The 23,103-nt window shown below is 31.4% G+C and overlaps 3 protein-coding genes across 8 annotated transcripts in view; 1 reads left to right on the top strand and 2 right to left on the bottom strand.

Annotated features, from left to right (window-relative positions):
* LOC141449129 (uncharacterized) overlaps positions 1-13,563 on the bottom strand; it is a 21,791-nt gene extending 8,228 nt beyond the window's left edge. For both annotated transcript variants that reach the window (XM_074118238.1, XM_074118237.1), the window contains exons 1-13: positions 13,412-13,563; positions 13,139-13,260; positions 12,264-12,320; positions 12,027-12,182; positions 10,940-11,129; positions 10,198-10,363; positions 8,771-8,924; positions 8,547-8,695; positions 8,278-8,455; positions 2,418-2,597; positions 1,473-1,652; positions 942-1,163; positions 227-343 (exon numbers count right to left, since the gene is read on the bottom strand). In XM_074118238.1, coding sequence (XP_073974339.1) covers positions 227-343; positions 942-1,163; positions 1,473-1,652; positions 2,418-2,597; positions 8,278-8,455; positions 8,547-8,695; positions 8,771-8,924; positions 10,198-10,363; positions 10,940-11,129; positions 12,027-12,182; positions 12,264-12,320; positions 13,139-13,260; positions 13,412-13,418 — 1,878 coding nt within the window. In that variant the 5' untranslated portion in view covers positions 13,419-13,563. The remainder of the gene's footprint in view (positions 1-226; positions 344-941; positions 1,164-1,472; positions 1,653-2,417; positions 2,598-8,277; positions 8,456-8,546; positions 8,696-8,770; positions 8,925-10,197; positions 10,364-10,939; positions 11,130-12,026; positions 12,183-12,263; positions 12,321-13,138; positions 13,261-13,411) is intronic.
* Positions 13,527-23,103, top strand: LOC141449138 (uncharacterized). 4 transcript variants are annotated; one of them, XM_074118266.1, is made up of 4 exons: positions 13,527-13,602; positions 21,350-21,421; positions 22,420-22,604; positions 22,786-23,103. In XM_074118266.1, exons 2-4 carry the CDS (start codon positions 21,400-21,402, stop codon positions 22,945-22,947), a joined length of 369 nt encoding a protein of 122 aa, XP_073974367.1. In that variant the 5' UTR covers positions 13,527-13,602; positions 21,350-21,399; the 3' UTR covers positions 22,948-23,103. The 4 variants fall into 4 exon arrangements, with proteins under 4 accessions (XP_073974367.1, XP_073974368.1, XP_073974366.1 ...); XM_074118267.1 differs by lacking the exon at positions 13,527-13,602 and adding an exon at positions 19,161-19,179; XM_074118265.1 differs by lacking the exon at positions 13,527-13,602 and adding an exon at positions 20,547-20,682.
* Positions 15,297-20,642, bottom strand: maf-S (MAF bZIP transcription factor K). 2 transcript variants are annotated; one of them, XM_074118268.1, is made up of 4 exons: positions 20,182-20,252; positions 19,957-20,042; positions 18,047-18,213; positions 15,297-17,481 (listed from the first exon to the last, which is right to left on the bottom strand). In XM_074118268.1, exons 2-4 carry the CDS (start codon positions 20,005-20,007, stop codon positions 17,280-17,282), a joined length of 420 nt encoding a protein of 139 aa, XP_073974369.1. In that variant the 5' UTR covers positions 20,008-20,042; positions 20,182-20,252; the 3' UTR covers positions 15,297-17,279. The 2 variants fall into 2 exon arrangements, with proteins under 2 accessions (XP_073974369.1, XP_073974370.1); XM_074118269.1 differs by lacking the exons at positions 19,957-20,042; positions 20,182-20,252 and adding an exon at positions 20,502-20,642.

The following is a 23,103-nucleotide window of genomic DNA, read 5'->3' as shown; positions in this document are numbered from 1 at the left end:
CCTGGAGCTTTTTTAGTTGCACTGCCGGCCTCGTGACAGACAACGCTGACTATCACCGAACAGTGAGTTGTAAGAAGCTCCTAGGAAAAAGAAAATCTGAGGGCAAACAGCTTGATTCAAACCCATGATCTCCAGATGGGTATCCAGTAGGCTAACTATTGAGCTAATCCCTGCCACATTATTAATATTATTATTGTTATATTAGCAGAGAAAATTTTTAACATACCAATTCATCACTGTGTTTGTTAATAGAGGTAGTAAGCAAATTATTTTTACATGTTTCCCACAATATTTGATCATCGAAATCAAAACTTTGGCTCACATAAATTATGCGATTGTGGATCTGAAAAAAGAAAAGATAGTTAAGCATATATTTTATTTTATTTACCTCATGGATTTATTTATTTATTTTTCCAGTCCTTAAGAGCCCAGTAGCTCGTGAACGAAAAGCTAAAATCTAGGAAACAACTTCGAACATTTCGCACTCTTAACATAAAATATAGAAAAGAAATGCCTGACATAAGTGCAAGGGAGTGATATTTTTAAAGGCATGCAGCGAATGAACTGTAACGGTGATCACTGGCGTCTGAATAAACATTCTTAGCGAAATATGTACTTTTGAATGACTTTTCCAATCACACACCATCTTAATTCATTAAATGAATCACTAATTTTAGTAGAAGTTGAAAATCTATTTAAACCATAAGATTTTATTATCATTCCTCTATTTCATTTTTACCAACCAATTCATCCGCATAACAATGAATGTTATCAACAGGGATCTTTTAAAGTGGATTTGTTAACTTTTCAGGCTTTTCCCAAAATATCTCTATCAATTTTTTTAAACAAAGTGAACACATAATGTCTAGCTATGCAGTTACAAAACCTACTCATTTTTCTGTAACTATGAATTTTAATTAACTATAAATTAATGAACTTACCGGCGTCGGTACAAGTGTACACAATGGCATTTTTATATATTCCAAAAATTCAGCTAAAACTTGGTCCACCAATTGGTTACAAACTGAAGTTACTAGATTTGCCCTAGACACGCCAGCCACCGTCAAGAGATGTTGTAAGGATTTACAAGATTCACATACTACTCTTTCTTCACTACTTGACAGAAATATATCGGACAGTTTCTTACAAATATCCGTAATAGCCTTCAAAAAACAAAATGGAATTATGATTTTTTAATTAATGGGAATAATTAAGAAACAAATTGTCATAAAGGGTTTATGAAAGTTCTGCAAATTTCATCCTTGAATAATTATTTGCTTTAATGTTATATTTGCTAAACTTTTAGTGGGCTCTCGAATTTATTTTAAATAGAAATCGTCTCAGAAAGTTTTAATGAAACGATTTTTGTCAATTAATATTAAAGGTAAAAAAGCATGTTTTGACGGATAAAATCATTGTAATTATGAATTTTTAAAAATTAAAATAAAAAGTGATCAACATAATATTATCACCTCTGGCGAAAGCTGCATTCCAACAAATTGTAAGATTTTAATCATTCTAATAAGGGCTGTTGGGAATTGAAGGATTTTCTTCATATTCATTAATTTGATCCAATTTTGTCCCAAACTTCTCGTAAATTGAGTCCTATTCTGCATTAAATCACTTTGTTTCATTTGAAGTAATTTCCATTTCTGGTAATAAAAAAAAAAGGGAGTATTATTTCTTATAAAGCAAGCGATATACAATAAGAAAAGATATGAAGAAAAGAGCAGCAAATGTTAGTTTTTTGCCTAGGCGGCTAATTAATGCCTGAAAAAACATTGCCTTGATAAATCGATAGTTTTTCTCGTTTTGTGACATCGACACATTCTGTTCAAACAAAAACAAAAAAACAAAAGTAATTAAAAAGTTTTCGTATTCGTTTAATTTCTTCTGTGATTTTGGAAAGTCCTAACAAACCACAATTTCAGAAAATAAACAGAAATCCAACGCATTATTGCTGAAATTTACCCATATGGCTCAATAAGTTGTCGAAAATTTCATCAAAAAAGTCTGGGTATACCATTTCAATAACGGCGTCATATTCCACAATTAATCTCAATATTCTTCTTAATAAATAATAAAATTAGTCCAATTAAATAATAATTTACTGCAATTCCTTTTACAATTAAATCTGGTGATTTGATGGGCCACCCAATAGATAATTATTTCGTTGCTCAAGTTCCCTGTTTGCCCACGACTCCTCTCTGCTGAATAATTTTCATCTATTATGGTTAGAATGGCTTGCTCTGTCCGGAATCACTGTAAGCCATTCTTATTCTACATGCCCTTTAGTCTAGATTGTCTCCCCGAGGTGTCCTTGGTAAGGTTAGGTATAACACATCCCAAGACTAAAAAAAAAAATACTAAACAAGGGATACCCTCTTCAAAAACAATTATAATAAAGTTTACTCAACTATTCTTGATTTTGGTGAATAACTGACGACGGCTTTATTGACATACGCAAAAAACATTGCAATAGATGGTTCCACTTTCTCATCTTTGCTATTAGCAATTAAATCGAACCAGTCATCCCAAGAAAGAACTGGTTGTATGAAGTAATAAAGAACATCAATAAGTAAAGACTCTGTTTTTACCTGTAGAAAAAAAAATTAACTATTAAATACAAAAAATAAAATATGATTTAGATTTGTACTTTTTCTCTTGCCTCTATTAAGTTGAGCTATTGCTAAAATTTGACTTTTCGTGTGGATAGCGCAACTCAAAAATTAACTTTTGTCCTCAGGCTGTTAGCATTTGATGTTTATTTTAGATTCACATGGTACTTGATAGTAAGCTTGTGGAAACAATTAGTTAAAAAAAAACAAACAGATATTTAATATCAGAATATCCAAACTTTATGTGAAGAAAAATGAAAACTCTCTCCCGATTTCTATTAGATGCGAGGAAGATATAGGTAAATTACAGCTATCGACACATATTCGACCTACAGAAGATTTATTAGAAGATGAAAATGACTCTGATTCTTCAGTGCTTTCCTCGAAATCTAGCAGATCTGTTAAAAGGAAGAAAACTCCCCTAACTTTGGACACTTTTTTAAGGCCAAAAACTCCTCCAAGTTGCGACAAAGCTTGAAAGTTCCTTCTACCCCGAAAGCGGAAGAAGATAGGGTGTTGAGTGTTTATTCAAATGTGGAATTAAATTCATTCAAAAAAGATGCTGTGTATAATGTGGTCAGTGCTAGTGATAAGTTTTCTAATATTAAACTCGCCTTCTGGAATAGTTCAGGCTATAAAAATTTTCTAGAAAATTGTAGTTTTTTGTTACAGCATGATATCATCTGTTTAAGCGAAACTTGGCTCACACATAATATTGTAAGTTTGCCTGATTTTCTAAAAGGTTATAACGTTTGTCAGTCCAATGCAATTAAAGAAAAAAATAAGGGAAGAGCAAAAGGCGGCTTATTAATTCTTGTAAACAAAAAATTTGGTGCTGTTGAAATTATAAATAAAACGGATTTTTGGATTCTTGTAAATGTTAAATTCCCAGTCGTAAATTTTGTTATTGGCTTGATATATTTCAGTCCCGCTATAAATATTAATGAAAAATTAATCTTATTTGATGAGCTCATACTCAAACTAAACACTTTGGATTGTCCTATAATCTTAGGGGGCGATTTTAACTGTCGTGTTGGTTGTTTAAATAATTGCTATGATTCAGATTTCCTTTCAAATCAGATTTCTTGTGCTTTGAAAATAGAAAGAGATAGCCTCGACAGGGTAACTAATAACAGGGGACTTTCCTTAGTTAAATTCATGGAAGAAAATGCTCTTATTCTTGTTAATGGTAGATCCAATTCAGATTCCCCAGCACAGTACACTTATTCTAGTACTCTTGGTAATTCTGTAATTGATTTAGTCTGGACGAATATATTGTGTACAGAATTTATAGACGATTTATTTGTAAATGATGATATAATTACCCCCTCGGGTCACTTTCCGGTTACCCTAACATTGAAATTATTATCTAAAGTTCACTTTGTTGACAAATGTTTAATTCCTTCTAAATTTGTTTGGAGATCAGAAACTTGTGAAATTTATTCTAACATGATGTCTATCAATTCTAATATTATGGTTGATTTTAAAAGTATGTCTATAGATGATTTAAACAATAACTTAGTTACTACTATCAAAAATGTTGCGAAAGAATTGGGTATGTTTAAAAGCTCTAAACTTATAAATCATTTTTTTAAAAAGCAGTGGTATGATTTGGAATGTTACAATTTAAAACAATTCGTGCAGAAGAGTTATAGAGTCAGGAAATGTTCAATTAAAGATGAAATTAAATTTAATTACTATTGTTCATTAAAAACAAATTATAGAAACTTAATAAAACATAAACGTACTGAATATTACGACGGTATTTCAAATCAACTATCCAACTGTAAAAATAGCACACATTTTTGGCGTATAATTAAAGGTTTAAGAATGAATTCCCAAAGTGTAGCAATAGACAGCATTAGCATTGAGGATTGGAACAAATTTTTATTAAATTTTTATGGTTCAAACATTCAAACTCTCAATGTTCATTCTGATACTTGTCATCCGTTTCTAGATTCATACATAAGTACTAATGAAATTATGAAATCGTTGAGAAAATGTAAATCAAATAAGGCAGCCGGCTGTGATGAAATAAATTATGATTTTTATAAAAGCCTTCCGCAAAACTGGTTACTGTATTTGGAAGTTATGTTCAATAAAATTATAGATTCTGAAAATATACCAAAGGATTGGTCGAAAATAATAATGTTTATGCTTTACAAAAAAGGTGATAGGTCATGTACTAATAATTATAGGGGAATTGGCCTTGTTAACTGTTTAACTAAACTATTTACTCAAATAATTCTGTGGAGGCTGGATGATTGGTGTGAACAGAATAATGTAATACCAGAATTCCAATCGGGCTTCAGAACTGGCAGAGGCTGCCTGGATAATGTATTTATTTTGAATAGTGTAGCTCAAATTCAGTTCGGTTTAAAAAGAAAACCATTGTATTGCCTCCTTGTAGACTTTCAGAGAGCTTTCGATTGTATTAATCATGACCTCCTTTGGACTAAAATCCGCAACTTAGGACTCTACGGCAAAGTAATTCGAATTATTGAAAAGTTTTATCATACTGCCACTGTGTCGATCAGAGATAAAAATCAACTCTCTTCAGAAATTTCTCTTACTCGGGGTGTAATTCAGGGAGAAATTTTAAGCCCCATTTTATTTAATATTTTCATTTACGACATTGAACATTACTTCAGATCTAAAGGTGTAAGCGGCATTAGAATAAACAAAAACACAGACATTTTGTTGTTAGGATATGCTGATGACCTGATAATCTTCGCAGATTGCTACACTGATTTAAAGAACAAATTAAACATTTTAAGAAATTATTCCGAATTAAATAAAATTAACGTGAACGCCAATAAAACTAAAATTTTAAAGTTTGGAACAGGTAGAATGAAAAGTTCGGAAAATTTTTATTATGGAAATATTAAGTTAGAAAAAGTAAGTCATTTCAATTACCTGGGGGTCATATTTTCCAGATCATTAACCTTTAATGAAGAAAAAGAAAATGCTATTTGTAAGGCGAATCTCGCAGTTGGTTCAGTATTTAATATTTTATACAAAGGTAATATCAAGAGTTGGGATTCAAGAGTTTATCTTTTTAGTTCAATTGTAAAAAACGCTCTGCTTTATTGCAGTCCAATTTGGAGTTTAAGATACATGGAGGAATTGGACAATGTACAATGTCGTTTCTTTAAAAGACTGTTAAATTTGTCAAGGAATACCCCCCACTATTTACTTCGTTTGGAAACAGGTAGCTCACAATTGCAACTTCTTATTGTAAAACAAATCCTTAAATTTTTATTAAAAATAGATCAAATGAATGCGTCTCGGCTCCCTAAAATTTGCCTATCAGAATTGAAAACTTTCCATTCCTCCTCCATAAATAATAGTAAATATAACTGGTGGTCGCAGTTCGTTTCTATAATTGAAAAATTTATTCCTGATCCTCAAAATTTAATTATCCATAGTAAAACTGATTGTTCCTCAATTTTAGATAGACATAAAACTTTTTTATTCAGTTTGGACTGCAATAGAGCAGAAAACTCAACATACAATAGTTATATAAAACAATTATTACCTAATGAACAGTTATGCCAGCCTTATTTACACCTTAACGTTCCTTTCAAATATATTAAACTGTTATCTCAGGTGAGATTAGCCAATAAATATTATTTTAAAATTAGTGTTGGGAAAACTACAGTTAAATTTGATGGCCAGTCTGTTTGTAAAGTTTGTAATACTGACAAAGAGGATATCTTTCACATAATGTGTAAATGTCAATCATATTTAGAAATTAGAAAATTGTGTTTTAACTCTTTGGATAGTGATTTTATTTTAAATGAATTTATAGCAGCCAATTGCAATTTGGAGAAATTACATAAATTATACAAATATTTAGATTTAATTTTAAAGTTTAGGCATTTCTGTACCACGTTCTAGGGTTCCTTAGCATTTTTTTTTTCTTTCTTACAGTTAAAAGTTCATTTAAGTATTATTATAAAAGAAATTTTTGTTATTTTAAGTTATTGCTTTTTTTGCTTACTTTGTAATTAACCATTGCTCATTGTTGATTGCGACTCTGTATTGTAACGTTCATTCTTATACAATACACATAAATAAATAAATAAATAAAAAAAAAAAAAAAAAAAATAATATCAGAATATCAGAGGAACTTTGATAGGCAGTTCCTTCATCAGTTATTGAACGGTGATGCTCTATTGAAGTCAGCTAATTTTTAAATACAAATTCAACAAGAACATTTAATTACATAAATTACAGTACCAGAGATTGTCTGATGTTGTACATCCACCTTTTATATCATATTTTATTTTTTAATTTAAATGAGCAAGCAAAGCTAAGACGGTGCTAGACTTTCACGGTCGAGTTGAGCAATGTTTGCGCCAGATAGTACTGTGCATTCGTCTTAATCCTCGTAAGAAGAAAATATTGTAATGTATGTGTTTCTTAGCAATCGCAGGAAATTTAAATTTAAGATTTTGCTTATGTGTCACCATAGAACGCGAAAATAAGATTTTAGTCAAAATCGTCCAATTTTAAGAACCGCTTTTCTGAGATTTTCTTTGAATTTGTTCTTTCATTGTACTCATTTTTTGTTTACCTAAAACTTATAAACTAACTGAAATATCTTTTCAGAAAAATTCGAGAGCACTATTAGAGAGGGGGTGATTGGGCTTCCCCCTAGGATGAAATTTCGGAATAATGGTATTCCTAACACTTTAGTAACATTTAGTTATGGATTTTTGAGTTTGAAAAATTTCACGTTTTTTCCAATAAACAAATTATTTCAATCTCTGGCCACTTCATTAATTCCTCTTGACAAAATTATCTTGAAGCTGTATATCCACTTTTTGTAAAAGTGGATCTTGTCAAAGTACGATATCCTTGTGTCACTACAGTGATACAAAACGATGAGCTTCGTTATCATTAAATATGAATCAAAATTAGCCAATTCGTAATTTAGTGGTTTCTACCAAAACATTAATAAAATAACTTCCCTCCCATCAAAAAAATTGAAAGATTATAGATAAAATAAATTTCTCTCCAACACTTGGTAAATACCAAGTTTAAGGAAGTCCCAGCAAGAGCAGGAGCCGATAATGGGGACTAAAAAAAAGTAAAGTAAAGTAATCGCCTATTTTTTCAGGCGGGGCTTAACGTCCAACTACCAATTAGGTGTCGTGGGCGGAGGCGTCTAGCAAACATACTTTACTGTAAATTTCTTTATTAACCATTAAATAAAATCCAAGGCCTAAGACCGGGAATCGAACCCAGAACCACAATGCACATTAGCTTTGCAGGTCTTGCCTCTAACCACTCGTGGCTTTATAAAGGGGACTAACTGCTACACAAAAACTCTTAATGTCCTACGGAGGATAAATCTGTCTCCAACACCTAATATCCAGCCAGGCTCTTTAGAGAAGAAATGTGGGAAAGAGAGAAAAGGAGGCGAAGATAATCACTTCCTGGTGCAAATGCTATTTCAACATGCTTTTTTTTTTTAGTGAAGCAGCCAGCCCAAAGAGGTTTTGGAAGTGTCCGACATCAGTTATCTCCCACATTTAAATATTATTACAGAAATGAAATCTATAGAGTCCAAAAATTTTCAAAACAAAAGGTTTTTAACAACATAAGATGACTTTTCTGTAAATATTCGCTAATTATAAATATAAAAACTTACCGTAGACTCCTCATTGAAAACAATAATGAGCTTTATTAAGGCTTTAGGAGTGTTTACCATCTTTTTAAGCTGCATAGCCAGGTATTCTGCAGCTTTAAAGGCAATAATTTGCGGTTTGTAGTATACACAGATATAAATTAAAGACCTTTCAACCTGGTTCAGTGCTTCATCTGCATACCTAGTAAAATTATTTTTATTAACAAATATAATCTAACAGAAATAAACAATGTAAAAATTATATTTAAACCAAATCTAAAAATTTTGTTTACTTAGCTAAATTGGTGCACACACAAATGGATTTGTAAGGAGGTATTCCATCCATCTTTTGAATTGCAAAAAATAATTCAATTTTAAGGCAATTAAATAAAACAATCTGTTTTGCTTTATCAATTTCATTTATAAATAAATAATCCACCATCTATTAAAAAAAATAATAATAATAAATTTAAAGGAAAGGCTAAATTTAACCAGCGGCAATAAACTAAATTCTTACATTGAAAGCAAGGTCTCTGTTAAATGAATTTTTATCTCTTAAAGCCAAGTAAATATATTTTTGCCATCTTCTACCCAAAAGCAAGATAGGATTCCTGGAAGCCCAACGGAACATTTCGCTAATAGCTCCTCTTCTGACATCACAAGATACATCCCTAAAAATTTAAAGTTAACAATACAATTAATTTTTATGCTAAGTTAAAATAAATAAATAAAAAGCACTAGTAAGGACAAAATTTAAACATTAAACAAAAAGATAAGTACTGTTCATTATTTTTGGGGACTGAATAGGATGAAAAAATAATTGCCAGTTTCAGTCATTATAAACATTATTCTGTCGAGCTTTCGACCTAGGGACTAGGTCATATTCAGGGCTAATTTACAATATACTGTTTTACTTCATTAGAGAGTTGGTGTGTCTTCTTTCTTGTCTGTTCATGGCCTGAATGTCACAGAAGACAGAAGACACACCAACTCTCTAATGATGTAAAACAGTATGTTGTAAATTAGCCCTGAAGATGACCTAGTCCCTAGGTCGAAAGCACGGCAGAATAAAGTTTATAATGACTGAAACTGGCATTAATTTTTTCATCCTATCAAAAAGATAAGAATACCAAAAGAGTGGTAGAAATTCAGCCAACTTAAATAATTGTTGATTTTTTTTTTTACAATGTATAAAAAATTACTATTTTTTATTGGGTTACATAACCTACACGAAAAACATTCATTTACTGTAGAAAGCGTACTTGGAATTTCTTTTTAAATTTTCATTTATTTTATTATATGGATTATCCAATATATAAGGTTCAAGGATTTTAAATACTTTTTAACTTTGCAAAATCGCAGAAAATAAAAAAAAAATACCATAAGTACGTAATTAACCAGTTTAAGAGTAAGAGGAGAGGAAATCATGCGATATGTATTTTGTTTAGTTGCTTAACGCACCATCGCTGTAATCTTCAATATTTAATTATTTGAAAATAGAGTAAGAAAAGAATTACAATTGACTGCACTGAATACCCAATGAGCCTTAAAACTTGCTGAAATTTTCTGCTTGCGTTAAAGCCAAAATTTACTTTAACGTTTAGTGATTTTTAATTATTTTTTGAGATGTCACAACCTTTCAACTGGCCTAGCCTATTTCTAATTCTCATTTAGGATTTTTTATTTTCGTTAACGTGGAGCTAGAGTGAATAATATGGCACTGCAATCGATTTTAGATCATGACCTTGAATTTTAGTCAATGTGTTAATTTGAGATTTATACTAAAGGATATTTGGTATCCACACCCGACCACGACACTTACTTTGGTAATGGGAAGTAAAGCCTACTTGAAAAGATGGTCATTGCTTTACTTTTTATTTTTAATTGTCAAACTGCTGAAAACATTATATCGCTATTAGAAATATTTTAATAGTTGCAACACACCTTATAGCCAATTTGAACACATTTTGGAACAACTGACACCAATACTTAAATAAGGTTTCTTTCTTTTCTTTTAAATCAGTTTTGCGGAAATCAGGAAGATTAGGTGCACTTAGATCTATAATTATTTCCTCATAATAACTATGTAGTCTTGTCATGGTTTTCATCCCTGAAATCAAATTAGGATTGACAGTTTTCCGTATAAAAGGCAAGAGTTCCACATCAAATATTTTAACTCTTACATAATAAGCACAATGTACAATAAAGAAAACAAAAGAAATTGTTCTAGATCTTGAACAATCGTTGAATCCTAAACTTGATAAAATTATAGTATAAACTCTACTTTAGTAAAAGTTCTGCATTGCTCCTGCATTTTCTCCAACATAAACTAACCAAACCCTGTTGCTATTGAACTCGTGCATGCTCCTCACTATTTCTGATAGATTCTTGTTTCCCAGCACATTCTACAGCAAAATCACTAGGTGTGACAGGGTCCCTTCTGATGTTAAACTTAATAAGGGGCATGATAAAAAACTTGCAGTTTCGCAAAGCGAAAAAAGTTCTTCTTTGCGACTAATCTTGCAAAACTGCCTAGGGGCTCAGAGAAAACCACACTCTATACTTGAAGAGTCTTTCCAAAATCTTTCCAAAGAGCCCTGAAAAGACTCGCAAAACTATCTCTCAATATACTAACCACTGAGCTAATCTTTTCCCTTTAGACTTCTAAATACATAAATTTAAAAACCTGCTATCACAGCTATCATCCTGTATGAAGTCCATAATCCTCCTTTGAGAACCGTACAGAAGGTGACGATGGGATGCATAAAAGATTCATTAATTAATATCTGGTTATTATTTTGTTCCAGAAGTGTTTCAAAAAAATCACCTAATCTATCAATAAAATTCCAGTTTAGTGTTTCACATTTATTTTTAACCTGTAAAAAAAAAAAAAAAAAAATTAATTTATAAAGAAATCCTAAAGCTAATATTGATTTTTGGAGTTTGCGTGAAATTACAAAATTTCATTTCCTCCATTTTTTACGCAATGAAACTAATTTATATTCCAATTTAACGAACCGGTGCAACAAACTTTTGAGCCATTGTTGATTATTGATTTGTTTGTGAATAATAAACTTTTGTCACACTGTAAATGTCATGAGCAAATCGTTTTCAAGCTAATCTAGAGAACTCGTTATCTATACATAAAAATTAAAAATCATAATCATAAAAATAAACTGAAAAAAAAACAAAATAAACGTTGGCCATTTTTATATCTCTTGCGGTTTTCCGCCCTAGCTCAAGCCTTATGCCTAGCGTGGAGAATTTTATGCATTACAAAATAGGAAACATTGTTATATAAATTCCAATCAAATTATATACTCGTTCGACTAATTTGTAAAATTAATTTTTTGTCCTCAACGAAAAATGTGTATTTTTGGGGATAAATAAAATCGAAAATGTGCTTATCACCTTCTCTGACGAAGACTATGAAAAGTTTAAAAAAAACGGTTAATCTAAAATGTATAAGTACTGTAAGACTTTCTTGGGCATACAACTAAAACTGAGCTCCGGGTGTGCTCCAGGAGATTCTCAAAAGATATACTTTAGTAGAACAGGCGAGACGACTGCATTTACAAATGAAGACTGATTTCTGTACGACACCATTACTTTACTTTCTTTAATTCTGATTTGTTTAAACCTTGTAACTGGAAATCTTTGATCTACAGTCATATTTCAACATTTTTTGTTTAGGCGCATTGACTATATTAGATTGCAATTATTATTATTGCAGGTAATACCATACGAACAATGTAAATATAATGAAAATTTACTTTTCGTTTGATGTACTTTCTTATAGCACCTTCATCTAATGTATTCTGAAATGTGTAACTTTTCCACCCTGTACTGTGAAATAACAGCTCAATTATTTCCTTCAATCCGTAATCGGGGTCTGTATTATGTGTTCTCCACCATTCTTCGGCTAAACCCTTTACCAAACAAATAAAAATAAGCACTTCGTATTTTAATTACATAATCTTAATAAAATTAACAGAATTTTTCTTAGTTACCTTCAAGTCTACGCTTTTCTTTCTAAGTGCTTTCATTAGATAGGTGTCAGTAGTATGCTGTAAATTTATCAACAATTAATTTAATAGAGATTGCTCAAATAATTTTTGAAACCTCAACTACTTAATACATATTCTAATATTGAGCTCCACTACATGGATTAATACTATAAATTGCAACCTTTAAAACTGAGCAATTTAATTTCACTTAATGCTGATATAACTAACATTTATAAAATAAAATATTTTCAGTAATCAAGGTTTCCCTCCTAGGCGCTTATCGTGATCGATGACTTGCCGCCCTCTTAAACTCGTCCCATCCACTAGTGTTAAATCTATGTATTTGTTTAAATATTCCAATACCGAGCGATATCTGACTCACAAAAAGTTACAACAGCTCGAACACCATATTTTCAAGACTTTTATTTTCCATTAGCTAAAAATCTATTAGCAATCTTTTTTTTTAGGTTATATAGTCTTGCTCTAAACTTTAATTTATTTAAAGATCAGAACAAATAGTTACTAAACCGAGTACCACAACTCATTACGAGTAAATTATGCAAGCATGGATTTTTCTATTCCGAAGAGCCGAACCCTGCGTCAAAGTATCCAAAGTACTTACACAATACATACTCCCTGCTGTACTAGTTGGTTTGTGTCTTAAATAAATAATTTCAAAGATAATAAGCAAAAATGTGCCATCAGAATTCTGCTTGATACTTCAAAATCTACATTTTGTAGTTCTGAAGAAATGAACGAATATCAGGATGAATAGCTTAAAAATTTTGTTTAACAGTTTAGAGAAACGTGTGGTATTGTCCTCTTTCTAAACAGCGAAACTCAAGGATAAAACATACATAATATAAATATATATTTACATCAATCTCGACTGAAACCAGCCTTTCGCCTCCCTCAACATGTGCATTATCTTCGTCGAGAATAATGTCATCACCTTGTACTTCCTTTGAAGAAGTAGAGAAAGTATAGACTTCGTCTGAATCTGGACACAAAGACTTTTTGACTCTTTCAAGAAAAACATTTTACTCAAAAAAATGTTACTGAAGTACTAAGAATCGATAGCAAAAGGGCGTTTACTAAACTACATAATAAAAATATTTAAAAAAATACAAAATTTAAAAAGTTCTACTGACCTGACATCACGAAAGTAATTAATTGATTGTAATGTACACGTATTAATGCGAAGTAAACAAATTATCTAACCGTAACTAATCCAATTCAGTTCCTCCAATCCGGTGTAGTTTTAAATTCTGAATGTTGTCAACAACCTCCTTACGTTATTTCCGCCTTTTCTTTCGCCAATGAGAATGGACAAAATTGATAGGTAGGTTCTTTATTTTTAAACTTAAATTAATTATGTTATAGATCATATACTATTATTATTATTTTCTCTCAACCTAAATCTGGTTGAGTTAAATGATTTTTTAACATTAGAAGAGATTCTATATTTGAATTTCCAACACTGTATACAAAGAAATCCGAATAATGAAACGTATTCTTTGCAATAATAATTGCCTTGAGGAGCTATACTACTTTTTGGGGGCAGGTTCTCTGCCAGTTAAACTCCGCCTTCTCATGAGCAAGAGATATCTTTCCAAAAGTGAAATAATGAAATATATGACCGGAAAAATGAGCTGTGTTCCTTTAATTTGCCTCGCTCAAGAGGCTTAGAACATTCGATATGAACAGATCGTGGATTTCCCTAGTTAATCTCTCTTGTGAATCCACAACGCGCACTTAATTAATGTTTTAATTTTTTTCATTTCATGAAATGTGCTACTTTTAAAAGTGTTATTTTTCTCCTTCAGATTTTTGTTAAATTCTATTTTGTCTTTAAATTCATTTCTTTTAATTTGTCAATTATTTTTAAAAGTTAGGTTTATTTATTTTTCACTTTTTTTCTTACCTGTAAAGAAGTCTCAAGCAAACGGCTGATGCCTTGAGTTAAATACTTTGTTTTGTTTATATATTTTGTAATTATTCATTAAGATTTATTTTTATGATTATTATTGAGGTTTTCTGCTCCTCAGAATTTTCCCTGTCCAATTTCAGAATAATTTATTTTGCATTGAAAGGAACATTTCAATAGCATATGAAATTTCTGGCCTCAAGATTATGTTGTTTCAAGTTATTTTAGCGTTTTATTAGATTTTAATTAGTGCGTAAGTTGTAGGCGCAACTCTGGCTTTTATTTCTACAGTAACTTTATTGTTCTCTATCACATTTGCATGGTACCTTGACATTTTCACGTATCCACTTTTCTTCTTTAAAAAATTGTGTGACCTTAATTATGCTGAGGGTATCAAGATATCAAATGTTCAAGGAGCTTGAAAGTTTAATTTACTAGTACGATACAATTTAATCAGCCCGGTTTTGTACTAAGAGTCCCAGGAGATTGGCCTGAAAATTCTTATTTTTGAACGTTAATAATTACTGATAAGTTAGTGTATATCCTCTCTAATAGTTCGATAACTAGATTTTTAAGCACTGAGATAACTATCTAGTTGGTTGTAATAATGGAAGACAATATCTCATCATTTGAGATCTCACTTAAAAAACGTTTTTCGCCGATCAAATCCGTCAGTGAATTCATAGCGACTAAACATTGTTGTTTCTGTTTGAGCTAGCGATTGGTATCTTCGATGTCTCAACAGAGAGTACTTAGGTTGTAGAATCGGCAAACTTCTTCAATCACCACGGGGATCACCTATTTTAATTTTTATGGTCGATATTTTGTTTTCAATATGCGTCATCAGGTTGATGATCTCTTCGATCATATTCTTTCAATAAGACAGCACAGTCCATCACGATGGGTGGCGCCAAAAAACAAATTTTACAGGGAAGGAAAACAACTGCACTGGAACCAGGAACGTCTGTCTTGTTTCCAGTACTCTATCACTGCAATAATTTCTGTTTTCCGGATCACTCAGGTTAAAAAAGAATTTTTTCATCTAACAATTCTGGGGCAAAAATGAATTCAACTTGAATGAAGAAAAAGGATGTAAAAACTCAGGAAAATTAATTTAATAAATTATTTTAATAAAATAAAAGTATTTCCAAATTAACAATTTTTTTTTTTTTTTTACAGTACAAATCATCACTTTAAATATCATTTCACTTCTTTATGTAAATCGCTATTGATAAAATTTCAGTTTCTTAAGAAATTCCGCAGCAATTACACCGCCACTTACTTTCATAGCCACGAATATCTCAGTGGAAGTATATTAGTACTTTTGATTCGTATATGTAGGGATTTCTTTCTGTTAATTCCGATATCTGTAACACTTCATCACATTATTATTTACTTTTTAATGTTTTCTTATCAGTCAGAGGGGATTATTAATATATTATTATCACTATTTGAATGTAATCAAAAGATCACATAGCAAGTTGGCAGGAGCGGAATCACAGAAAGTCTACAATTTACAAATTCTTAATATTATGAATTACAAAATAAGTTTATCAGAACAATAATTTAAGTGAATTAAAGCTTACATCACCTAGCTGACACAGAAATTATTATCATTAAAAGTATTTAAATAATCAGGATTTATTTTTTGAATAGAAAATTAAAAAAATAAAACTAACTCACTTAAGAGAAATATTGCAATCAATATCAAAGGAAGTGAGATGTATAAATTGTAGAAAAATCGAACAATAAATAATATTAAAGGAAGGGTGATGTATAAACTGTATATAAATCATTGATATATTGAATAATGCATTAAACTGATTAAATATTTATTATAAAATTAAATTTTACTTTCAATAAAATGTAAAGTTGAGCACCCCGTACAACCCTAGCATTAATAGGTACTAAGAAGTTCTCAATTCATATGGAAAGGAACACTGGTACCTTAAATTGTGCTCTTAAGGCATTAAGATCATACCAAAAAAAAGTCCCAAATTATCAGCATGGCTTCCGAAAGAAGTATTGCACTCTAGACGCATTATCCACCTTTGTCTCAGATATATATTATTGTTTTTCTAAAAATAAATATATAACTTTAATAAATAAAGTCGACATTTCAATCCTAATTGATAAAATAATTACAATTTATCCGTCAATAATGCCAATCAATCCATCAGTGGAATCAAGTCCATCGGTGCGTATCACGTCGATTATGATTATCTTCAGTCCTTCAAGTTATGGTCACGAGGGGAACGAGAAGACGCGCGAATTGGCCCTACTAGACTTTTCCAAAACATTCATGGGCCAGAACCGTTCTGCTGTGCCGAAATCAATCTATAAGTTCTAGATTGGGCCACAGGGACTGAGCTGACTAGAGAATTTTATTCAATTATAAGCATTCAACTATAAGCAATTCACTTGATACTTCACTTTCACAAAATATACCATTTGTCAAAAAAATTTATGCAAACAGAGAAGCCATGATTAATAAATTGGAAATTTGGATAACGAACATCGTTAAATAATAAGGAAATTGAAATTAATTTTCGTTTAAGTAAAAAAGTGTTTCCCTGAATTCGTGAGATTAAAACCTGAAATATCTCATGAAAGAGCTCAAATAACCACTTCTTACACTCTCATTATTTAACTTGATTTAAAACAAGCAACAAATTGGTTGATTAAAAAAAATTGTCATTTATTTTCAATCTTAATTCAAGAATTATAGAATTTCTATAAACTTGTAATGGAATTTGTTAAATTATAAAGAAAGTTACCAATTTTTTTTTTTTACTTTGCCATATTTACAACTACAACAAATGTTGCATCAAGTAAATTTGATGATACTGGTTAAGTTCACATGAAAGTCAAGTAAGAGCAACCACCCATTGGTGGAACTCTTTCTCAGTGGATTGCACTCATATCAGTCCCTAGGCCACTTCCGCTTTAATCGACGAGGAGGATTGTCTGGAGGTGAGGAGAGGAGAGTTGTTGCACAAGAGGATTAGGATGGAGAGCAAGGAGGCTGTGAAAGTTGCGGTAGCGATACCAAATACTTTCAAGAGAATAATCCAAGTTAATTATCCACTAATCTAACTGGGTGTTTCTAGTTCATGAGGAATTGGAATTTTTTTCATGATGGCAAACTTCTTTAGCGCTTCATATTTGGAATAAAGTGTATCCAGTTCTTCTCGCATAGCATTATTATCTTCTTGCATCATTTCCATATCTCGATATTCTTGAGACTTTTCAGATTCAAGTTCATCCTTTTGCTCGATTCTTTTAATTCGACAGCTGAAAAAAATGAATTACAAATTGAATATTTGATGTTTTTAAGACATGTTCATGTTAGCACTCTATTATGTTGTATATAGAAAAGGATCAGCTACTTTTTCAGACATCTAGGCCCCTCCATGTTGTCACCTAACAATGGGACAAACACCCACGTTCGCTGGCTGACATTCCCACAATGCACACAATACAAACAGCGTAACCTACTTGCTAAAGGTATTGTTCATAAGAGCATGTTATTTATTTATTTTTTTCTTCCTCAAGGCGAACTCGACCTCGCTAGGCATATAGACACACATGCCATAAGGGGATTGTATAGGTCAATGGGGATCTAGGTAGCAAAAACCTGAACCCTCTTACAGACGTTTTTACATTAAGAAAGAATGGCTTGATTCTGAAGGCCTTAATATTTCAAACCGTGTGGTATGTTGATTATCTAAAAGTTTAAACAGTTCGTAACTGATATTCGTACACCCTAGTACAAGAGCAAATGGAAGATAAAAATGAATATTGATAACATAGAATAGGATATTTTTTATATGCTATTACTAATTGAGAACTCACTAACCTTGCTGCATAGCCACGATTTTTCAAGGTACGTCGGCGCTGTTTCATTTTCACTATATCTTCCCTTGAAAGACCTCTTAATTTCAACTGTCTATTCAAATCCCTCACAGATATGCTGACAAGTTCATCGTCGCTAATATCCAAAAGAGGTGCAGGAGATAGAGGCATCTAAAAAAAAAAAAATTGCGTAAATTCAAAATTACTTAATTGATTGAAGCATTTACTTGATGTACTTTCAATGCCTTAAAAAAAAAATCTAATAAAAAAGTATATTAGTTACTTCTTTAGGAATAAGTTATAAGAGATTGGTACAACTACATTAACGGCTGCACAGGTACTGAGGCCGAGTCAAATATTTAATTGTACCATACTGCTAGAACTCCTGTTTGTTAAAATTCATATAAAATAATGAATATAACATAATATATGACTCCACTTTACACTAAAAACAACATTTACTAAACATATACCACCGATACAATTTTCTATGTACGATTATGTACTTCTCGACACCATCATTGTCAGCGCGTAGGCGTTGACACCCTGAAGTATAAAAAAAAAAATCAGAAAACTGAGGCTTAATCGACACGACATATTTACCATCAAGATTAATAAAACTGACAAGATTACTTGGCAAACTGGACCGCAGGCCCCACAGCTCCCCACTCATAGCACGTCCAAAACGAACAGACCATGTCCCTAAGTGTAAATTAAATTCAGAGAAAAAACTACTGTATAAGGAAAAATGCTCTTTGGAAACAAAGGTTTCTAGTAACACAAAAATATCGAATTTCTTAATTAAATCTAAAAACATACTATCATTCACTTTCTTCTTCAAACCTGTAATTTTGACAGAAAATAAAGTTAAATTACCAGAATACGAAACATTGTTATCCAACGTCCGACTGACAGGACGTCCTCAAGACGTAGATTTAAGTATTTCTCAATCGTCTGGCTGCCCTTAACACCAGTAACTTATCAGATGTACGATCGGACCTCCGCTTCAGTCTGCGCTGTTGATTTGATGGAAGTAGACATGTTGTGGATCAGAGGGTTGCAATGATTGTGTAGATTTGAGTGGAGTTTTGTGTATCGAGATTGAGCTATTTCAGAGACGAGGAAGAGCGATTTAAAGTGTGTATTCACTCAGCGACGGTGACGCTGCGACCTCAGACTTTAACTATTGGATATTTATTTTCTACATATGATACAAATAAAAAGTAGCCACGTACATAACCGGGAACACCCTCCTACAAAACCACTTTTCATAACCAAAACACCGACAACTGCTCCTATTTTTTAATTTAAATGAATGCCTTAAAAAGGGATTTCATAGAGCTGACTCATGAGTTATTTCTTAAATACATTCAACATTTAATTAATAATTAAAAGAATACCTTAGGGATTTAAAAATGCTGACTCATGAGTTATTATTCTCAAATACATTTAACATTTAATTAACACATGTAAGGGATTAAGACAGATTTTAAAAGTGGCCCTGAAATTGGTGTAGTGTAACTCTTTCGTAGACATCTGCCTGTTCAATAGTCAATCCAGAAAAAGACTTATGTTAGGAGCACTCTCAGTGGAATAAATAGGATGTGACCATAGAAAGTCTCACACAAGAAGCCACTTGCATCAAAATTCCTTCAAAACATTTAAGATTCCAAAGTAGGTAGATTTTAAAGGGAGTGGCTGCAGAACCAAATCGACTATGACCTAAAAGATCCATTGTGTGTTGGTGCACATAGGCGTCTGAAAAGTAGTAAATGTATGTGCGGAGTGCACACAATTTCATTCAATTTAGACGGGAAGTAGCTACGATCACCCCATACTCAAGTTTCTTCTGTTTGAGCTTAGTGATGATATGAATTAGATACTTTGCAGAAAAGGCAAAAATGTAATACTCACAATATTCCCCCTTAAATTGCGTTCTCCTCGCCTTGAATTTTCTGAAGGCATTTTATTTTTTTACTTAAATGAATGCCACAAAATATCTAAAATGTAACAATAACAAACTATAAATCAAGTACACTTCACACACCTAAGGTAACTGTCTACTGATAATGGGTAATAAACTGTTAAATCAGGTTATTGTACTGTAAACAATAACTGTTCTACTCTCGTATTTCTAACCTTGTCGTACCAATACCTACCTAACCTATTACCAAATGCTAACTACGCAGCAACAGATGCTCTAACCTGAACCCTTGACATTTAAGAATATTGTATTTATGCAGTATACTACACCAACACCATAAATAGATATAATCCATTATCAATACCTTCGACTGTGAATGTCAAGTTCCGTCTGTATTCCTTAGTCTACACCACATTTTATACCATGTCCACGATTAATTATAAATGAAATTGAATTTCGATACCAAATGAAATCTTTTTTTTTTTTAGAAAAATGTTTAAAATGAAAGTGATACATATATATTAAATATACTTACAATAATCATTCCAAGTATTCTATTCCTAGTATATTTTTCTGTAGAATCGCTTTCATGGTAAACCGATTTGCCTGACTTTTAATTCTCCCCATGTTCAACCGGTTGTAATCCATTGAAGCAAATTCTTTTAATAGACGGAAGCTTGAGTTGCACTTCCCGGAGTACCTCTAAATTTTTACAGGTCAATCTTAATTTTTTTTTTTTTAAATGGAAGGTTTTTATATGGATAAAAGTTGTAGTTGTAGATACTCTTCGTTTTCGAGAAAACTGTGAAACTGAAAAATCGCTTCAGTAAAGTTACACTACAGGTAGACGGATTCACCGAAACCTTGGATTGAAAACTATTCTTCTGTTCAACATAGAAATCAATCTCTCTCTCTCTCTCTCTCAATGAATTACTTCTGAGAATATGAACATACATACATATGTATAAATAATTTAGACAAAATTATGTCTTTAAGCAATAAAATATATATTAACAAGTACTTTCAAGGGGAAGGGGTTATCTCAGTGGTTAGCGTATACCCGATTCTAACGCGGAACTCGAATCCATCGGCTGGCCATTAGATTTATTTTTCCAAGTAGCTTCATTCAGCTGACTGACCGGTGATGGATAATGTTATCTGTAAAGCTACCGGGCACTAAAAAAAAAAAAGTTTAATAGTTTCCTTCGAGCTTTTATGTTCTGTGATACCTTTCGTATCAAAAGTTAATCAAAAACCAATGATTTTTGTAATGGTTTCCATAACAGCAATATTTATTTATTAACAATTGTCTATTTACTCTAAAAGTCAAATCAAAATTCTTGATAAACAACTAATGCAAAAACCTTAATATGTCTATTACAGATGATCAAAATGAATTAAAAAACGCTGTCAGAGATATAGCATGTTCAGCAATGTTTTTGGAATCAGAATTTGGTAAGATTCTTTTTTTTTTTTTTTTTTTTTTTACGATGAGGCGAACTTTTGCCATTCCAGAAACAATCTCAGAAACACTTATTATTCCCTTGTTTTCGCTATGGACACCTACTTACCTAAGCCATCTATCTGAATGCTAACAATAAGTTAATCGTTAATAAATTCAACCTACTTAATAATTTATTTTCAATGTCATTAGATCGAGCACTTCATAATGAATGTTGCTAGTGGTCAAAAAATATTGTTTACACCAGTTTACTTACACCTTCTAACTACCGTTTAGAATATTGCAGCTTTCACTCTTCGCTTTCTTTGATAGCATCAGCGATCAGCGTTGCTACCTGCTATTACATTGGCCTTCTTATGGTTGGAGATTCCAACAGTAAGAAGAGAATTTTAACTTATAAATTTGTAATTTACTTGAATGAATTTTTACTTAAATGTCACTAATTGATTTTATCAAATAATGATTAATTGATTTAATACAAATTGAAATCAACAACTGTTACTCATGTTTAAGCATTAAGATGCAGCTAAAAACAAAATTACATGTATAAATACATTATTTGGACATTATTATTACTGCATTTGCAAGAAAAAAAAATATCAGTATCATTTGTTTCCTGCAGAGTTTATCTAATTCTATAGGCCTACATTTTTAATAATTCACTCTCTTATAACACAATAAATTATATGAAACAAAAATTCGAAAAGATATTTTACTGAAAATGTAAATTTGCTGGTCTGAAAATTATTTCGGTACATATGTATACTCTTTAAAACTTAAACTTTTGCTCTTCTACTTTCATTCTAATCTTATCGAAAACTGCAGAAGTTTTTTCACGAAGGGGGAAAAAGTATATACAGTTCAACTGCCAATTGAATGGTACTGATGTTACACAGATAAGTTAATCAAAAACTATGGTAGAGATAAAACGGCTAAAAATAATAAAAATAAGTAAATATATAAAAATGAGCTTCTTTCTATTAATTTTTAGACAGAGTGAGATGTTGTGAATGGGTACGGAAATTAACTTCAATTTCATCAAACGATGTAGAAGCGGCTAAATTGAAAAATGATTATATCCAGTATCTTCGGCTAATTGTACGAGGAGGAATACTACACAGCATTTTTTTAAAGAATCCACCATCTGGAGACCTAAAACCACTAGCAGAAGTTTTGGTAAATGTATTTTTAGTAGGAAATCATTATTACACGTAGTAGAAAACAATTTATGAAAATGAAAGTTGCATGTTACAAAACAACTTATAATATAAAATATTTTGACACGTACTCCTTTGACTGGTTAACACATTTACGGATAAATCATCAACAGATGTAATTATACATTTATTTTTTCTAGGGTGCAACGCTTGCTAACAATATTCCAACACTACCTGAGATGGGACCAATAGCACCTTATTTGACACACAAATCTCCAGACGGTCGCGCTTATATCTCCATTAAGAGTATTCCAGGAAATGGTGTATTTTGCTATATGGCTGTAGGACCTGACGGAGTATAATCTTTGCTATTTAATATCGATAAAATTTCATTAGTATTGGAAGAATTTAATAATTCAAATAAAAGAACTAATGAGTGATCAAAAATAATCTTAATAAAGTGGGAAATTTCCATTTCACTTTCAACACTGAAATAATATATATTTTTGAATGCCCGA

Source organism: Rhodnius prolixus, unplaced genomic scaffold, assembly GCF_049639745.1.
Source record: "Rhodnius prolixus isolate KJV_2025 unplaced genomic scaffold, Rpr scaffold_2, whole genome shotgun sequence".
Classification (NCBI taxonomy): domain Eukaryota; kingdom Metazoa; phylum Arthropoda; class Insecta; order Hemiptera; family Reduviidae; genus Rhodnius; species Rhodnius prolixus.
The sequence above is the reverse complement of the archived record's forward strand: the minus strand, read 5'-3'. Positions and strand labels throughout refer to the sequence as shown.

Bases quoted from the DNA above. Each gene is read 5' to 3' on its own strand.
- maf-S (XM_074118268.1), bottom strand. From the start codon at position 20,007: ATGCCTTCAGAAAATTCAAGGCGAGGAGAACGCAATTTAAGGGGGAAT. The intron at 18,214-19,956 runs GTGAGTATTACA...TTTTTTTTTTAG, and splicing joins GCAATTTAAGGGGGAATATT to ATGCCTCTATCTCCTGCACC. The intron at 17,482-18,046 runs GTTAGTGAGTTC...CATTTTTTTCAG, and splicing joins AATCGTGGCTATGCAGCAAG to CTGTCGAATTAAAAGAATCG.
- LOC141449138 (XM_074118264.1), top strand. From the start codon at position 21,337: ATGTCTATTACAGATGATCAAAATGAATTAAAAAACGCTGTCAGAGAT. The intron at 21,422-22,419 runs GTAAGATTCTTT...ATTAATTTTTAG, and splicing joins GTTTTTGGAATCAGAATTTG to ACAGAGTGAGATGTTGTGAA. The intron at 22,605-22,785 runs GTAAATGTATTT...TATTTTTTCTAG, and splicing joins AACCACTAGCAGAAGTTTTG to GGTGCAACGCTTGCTAACAA.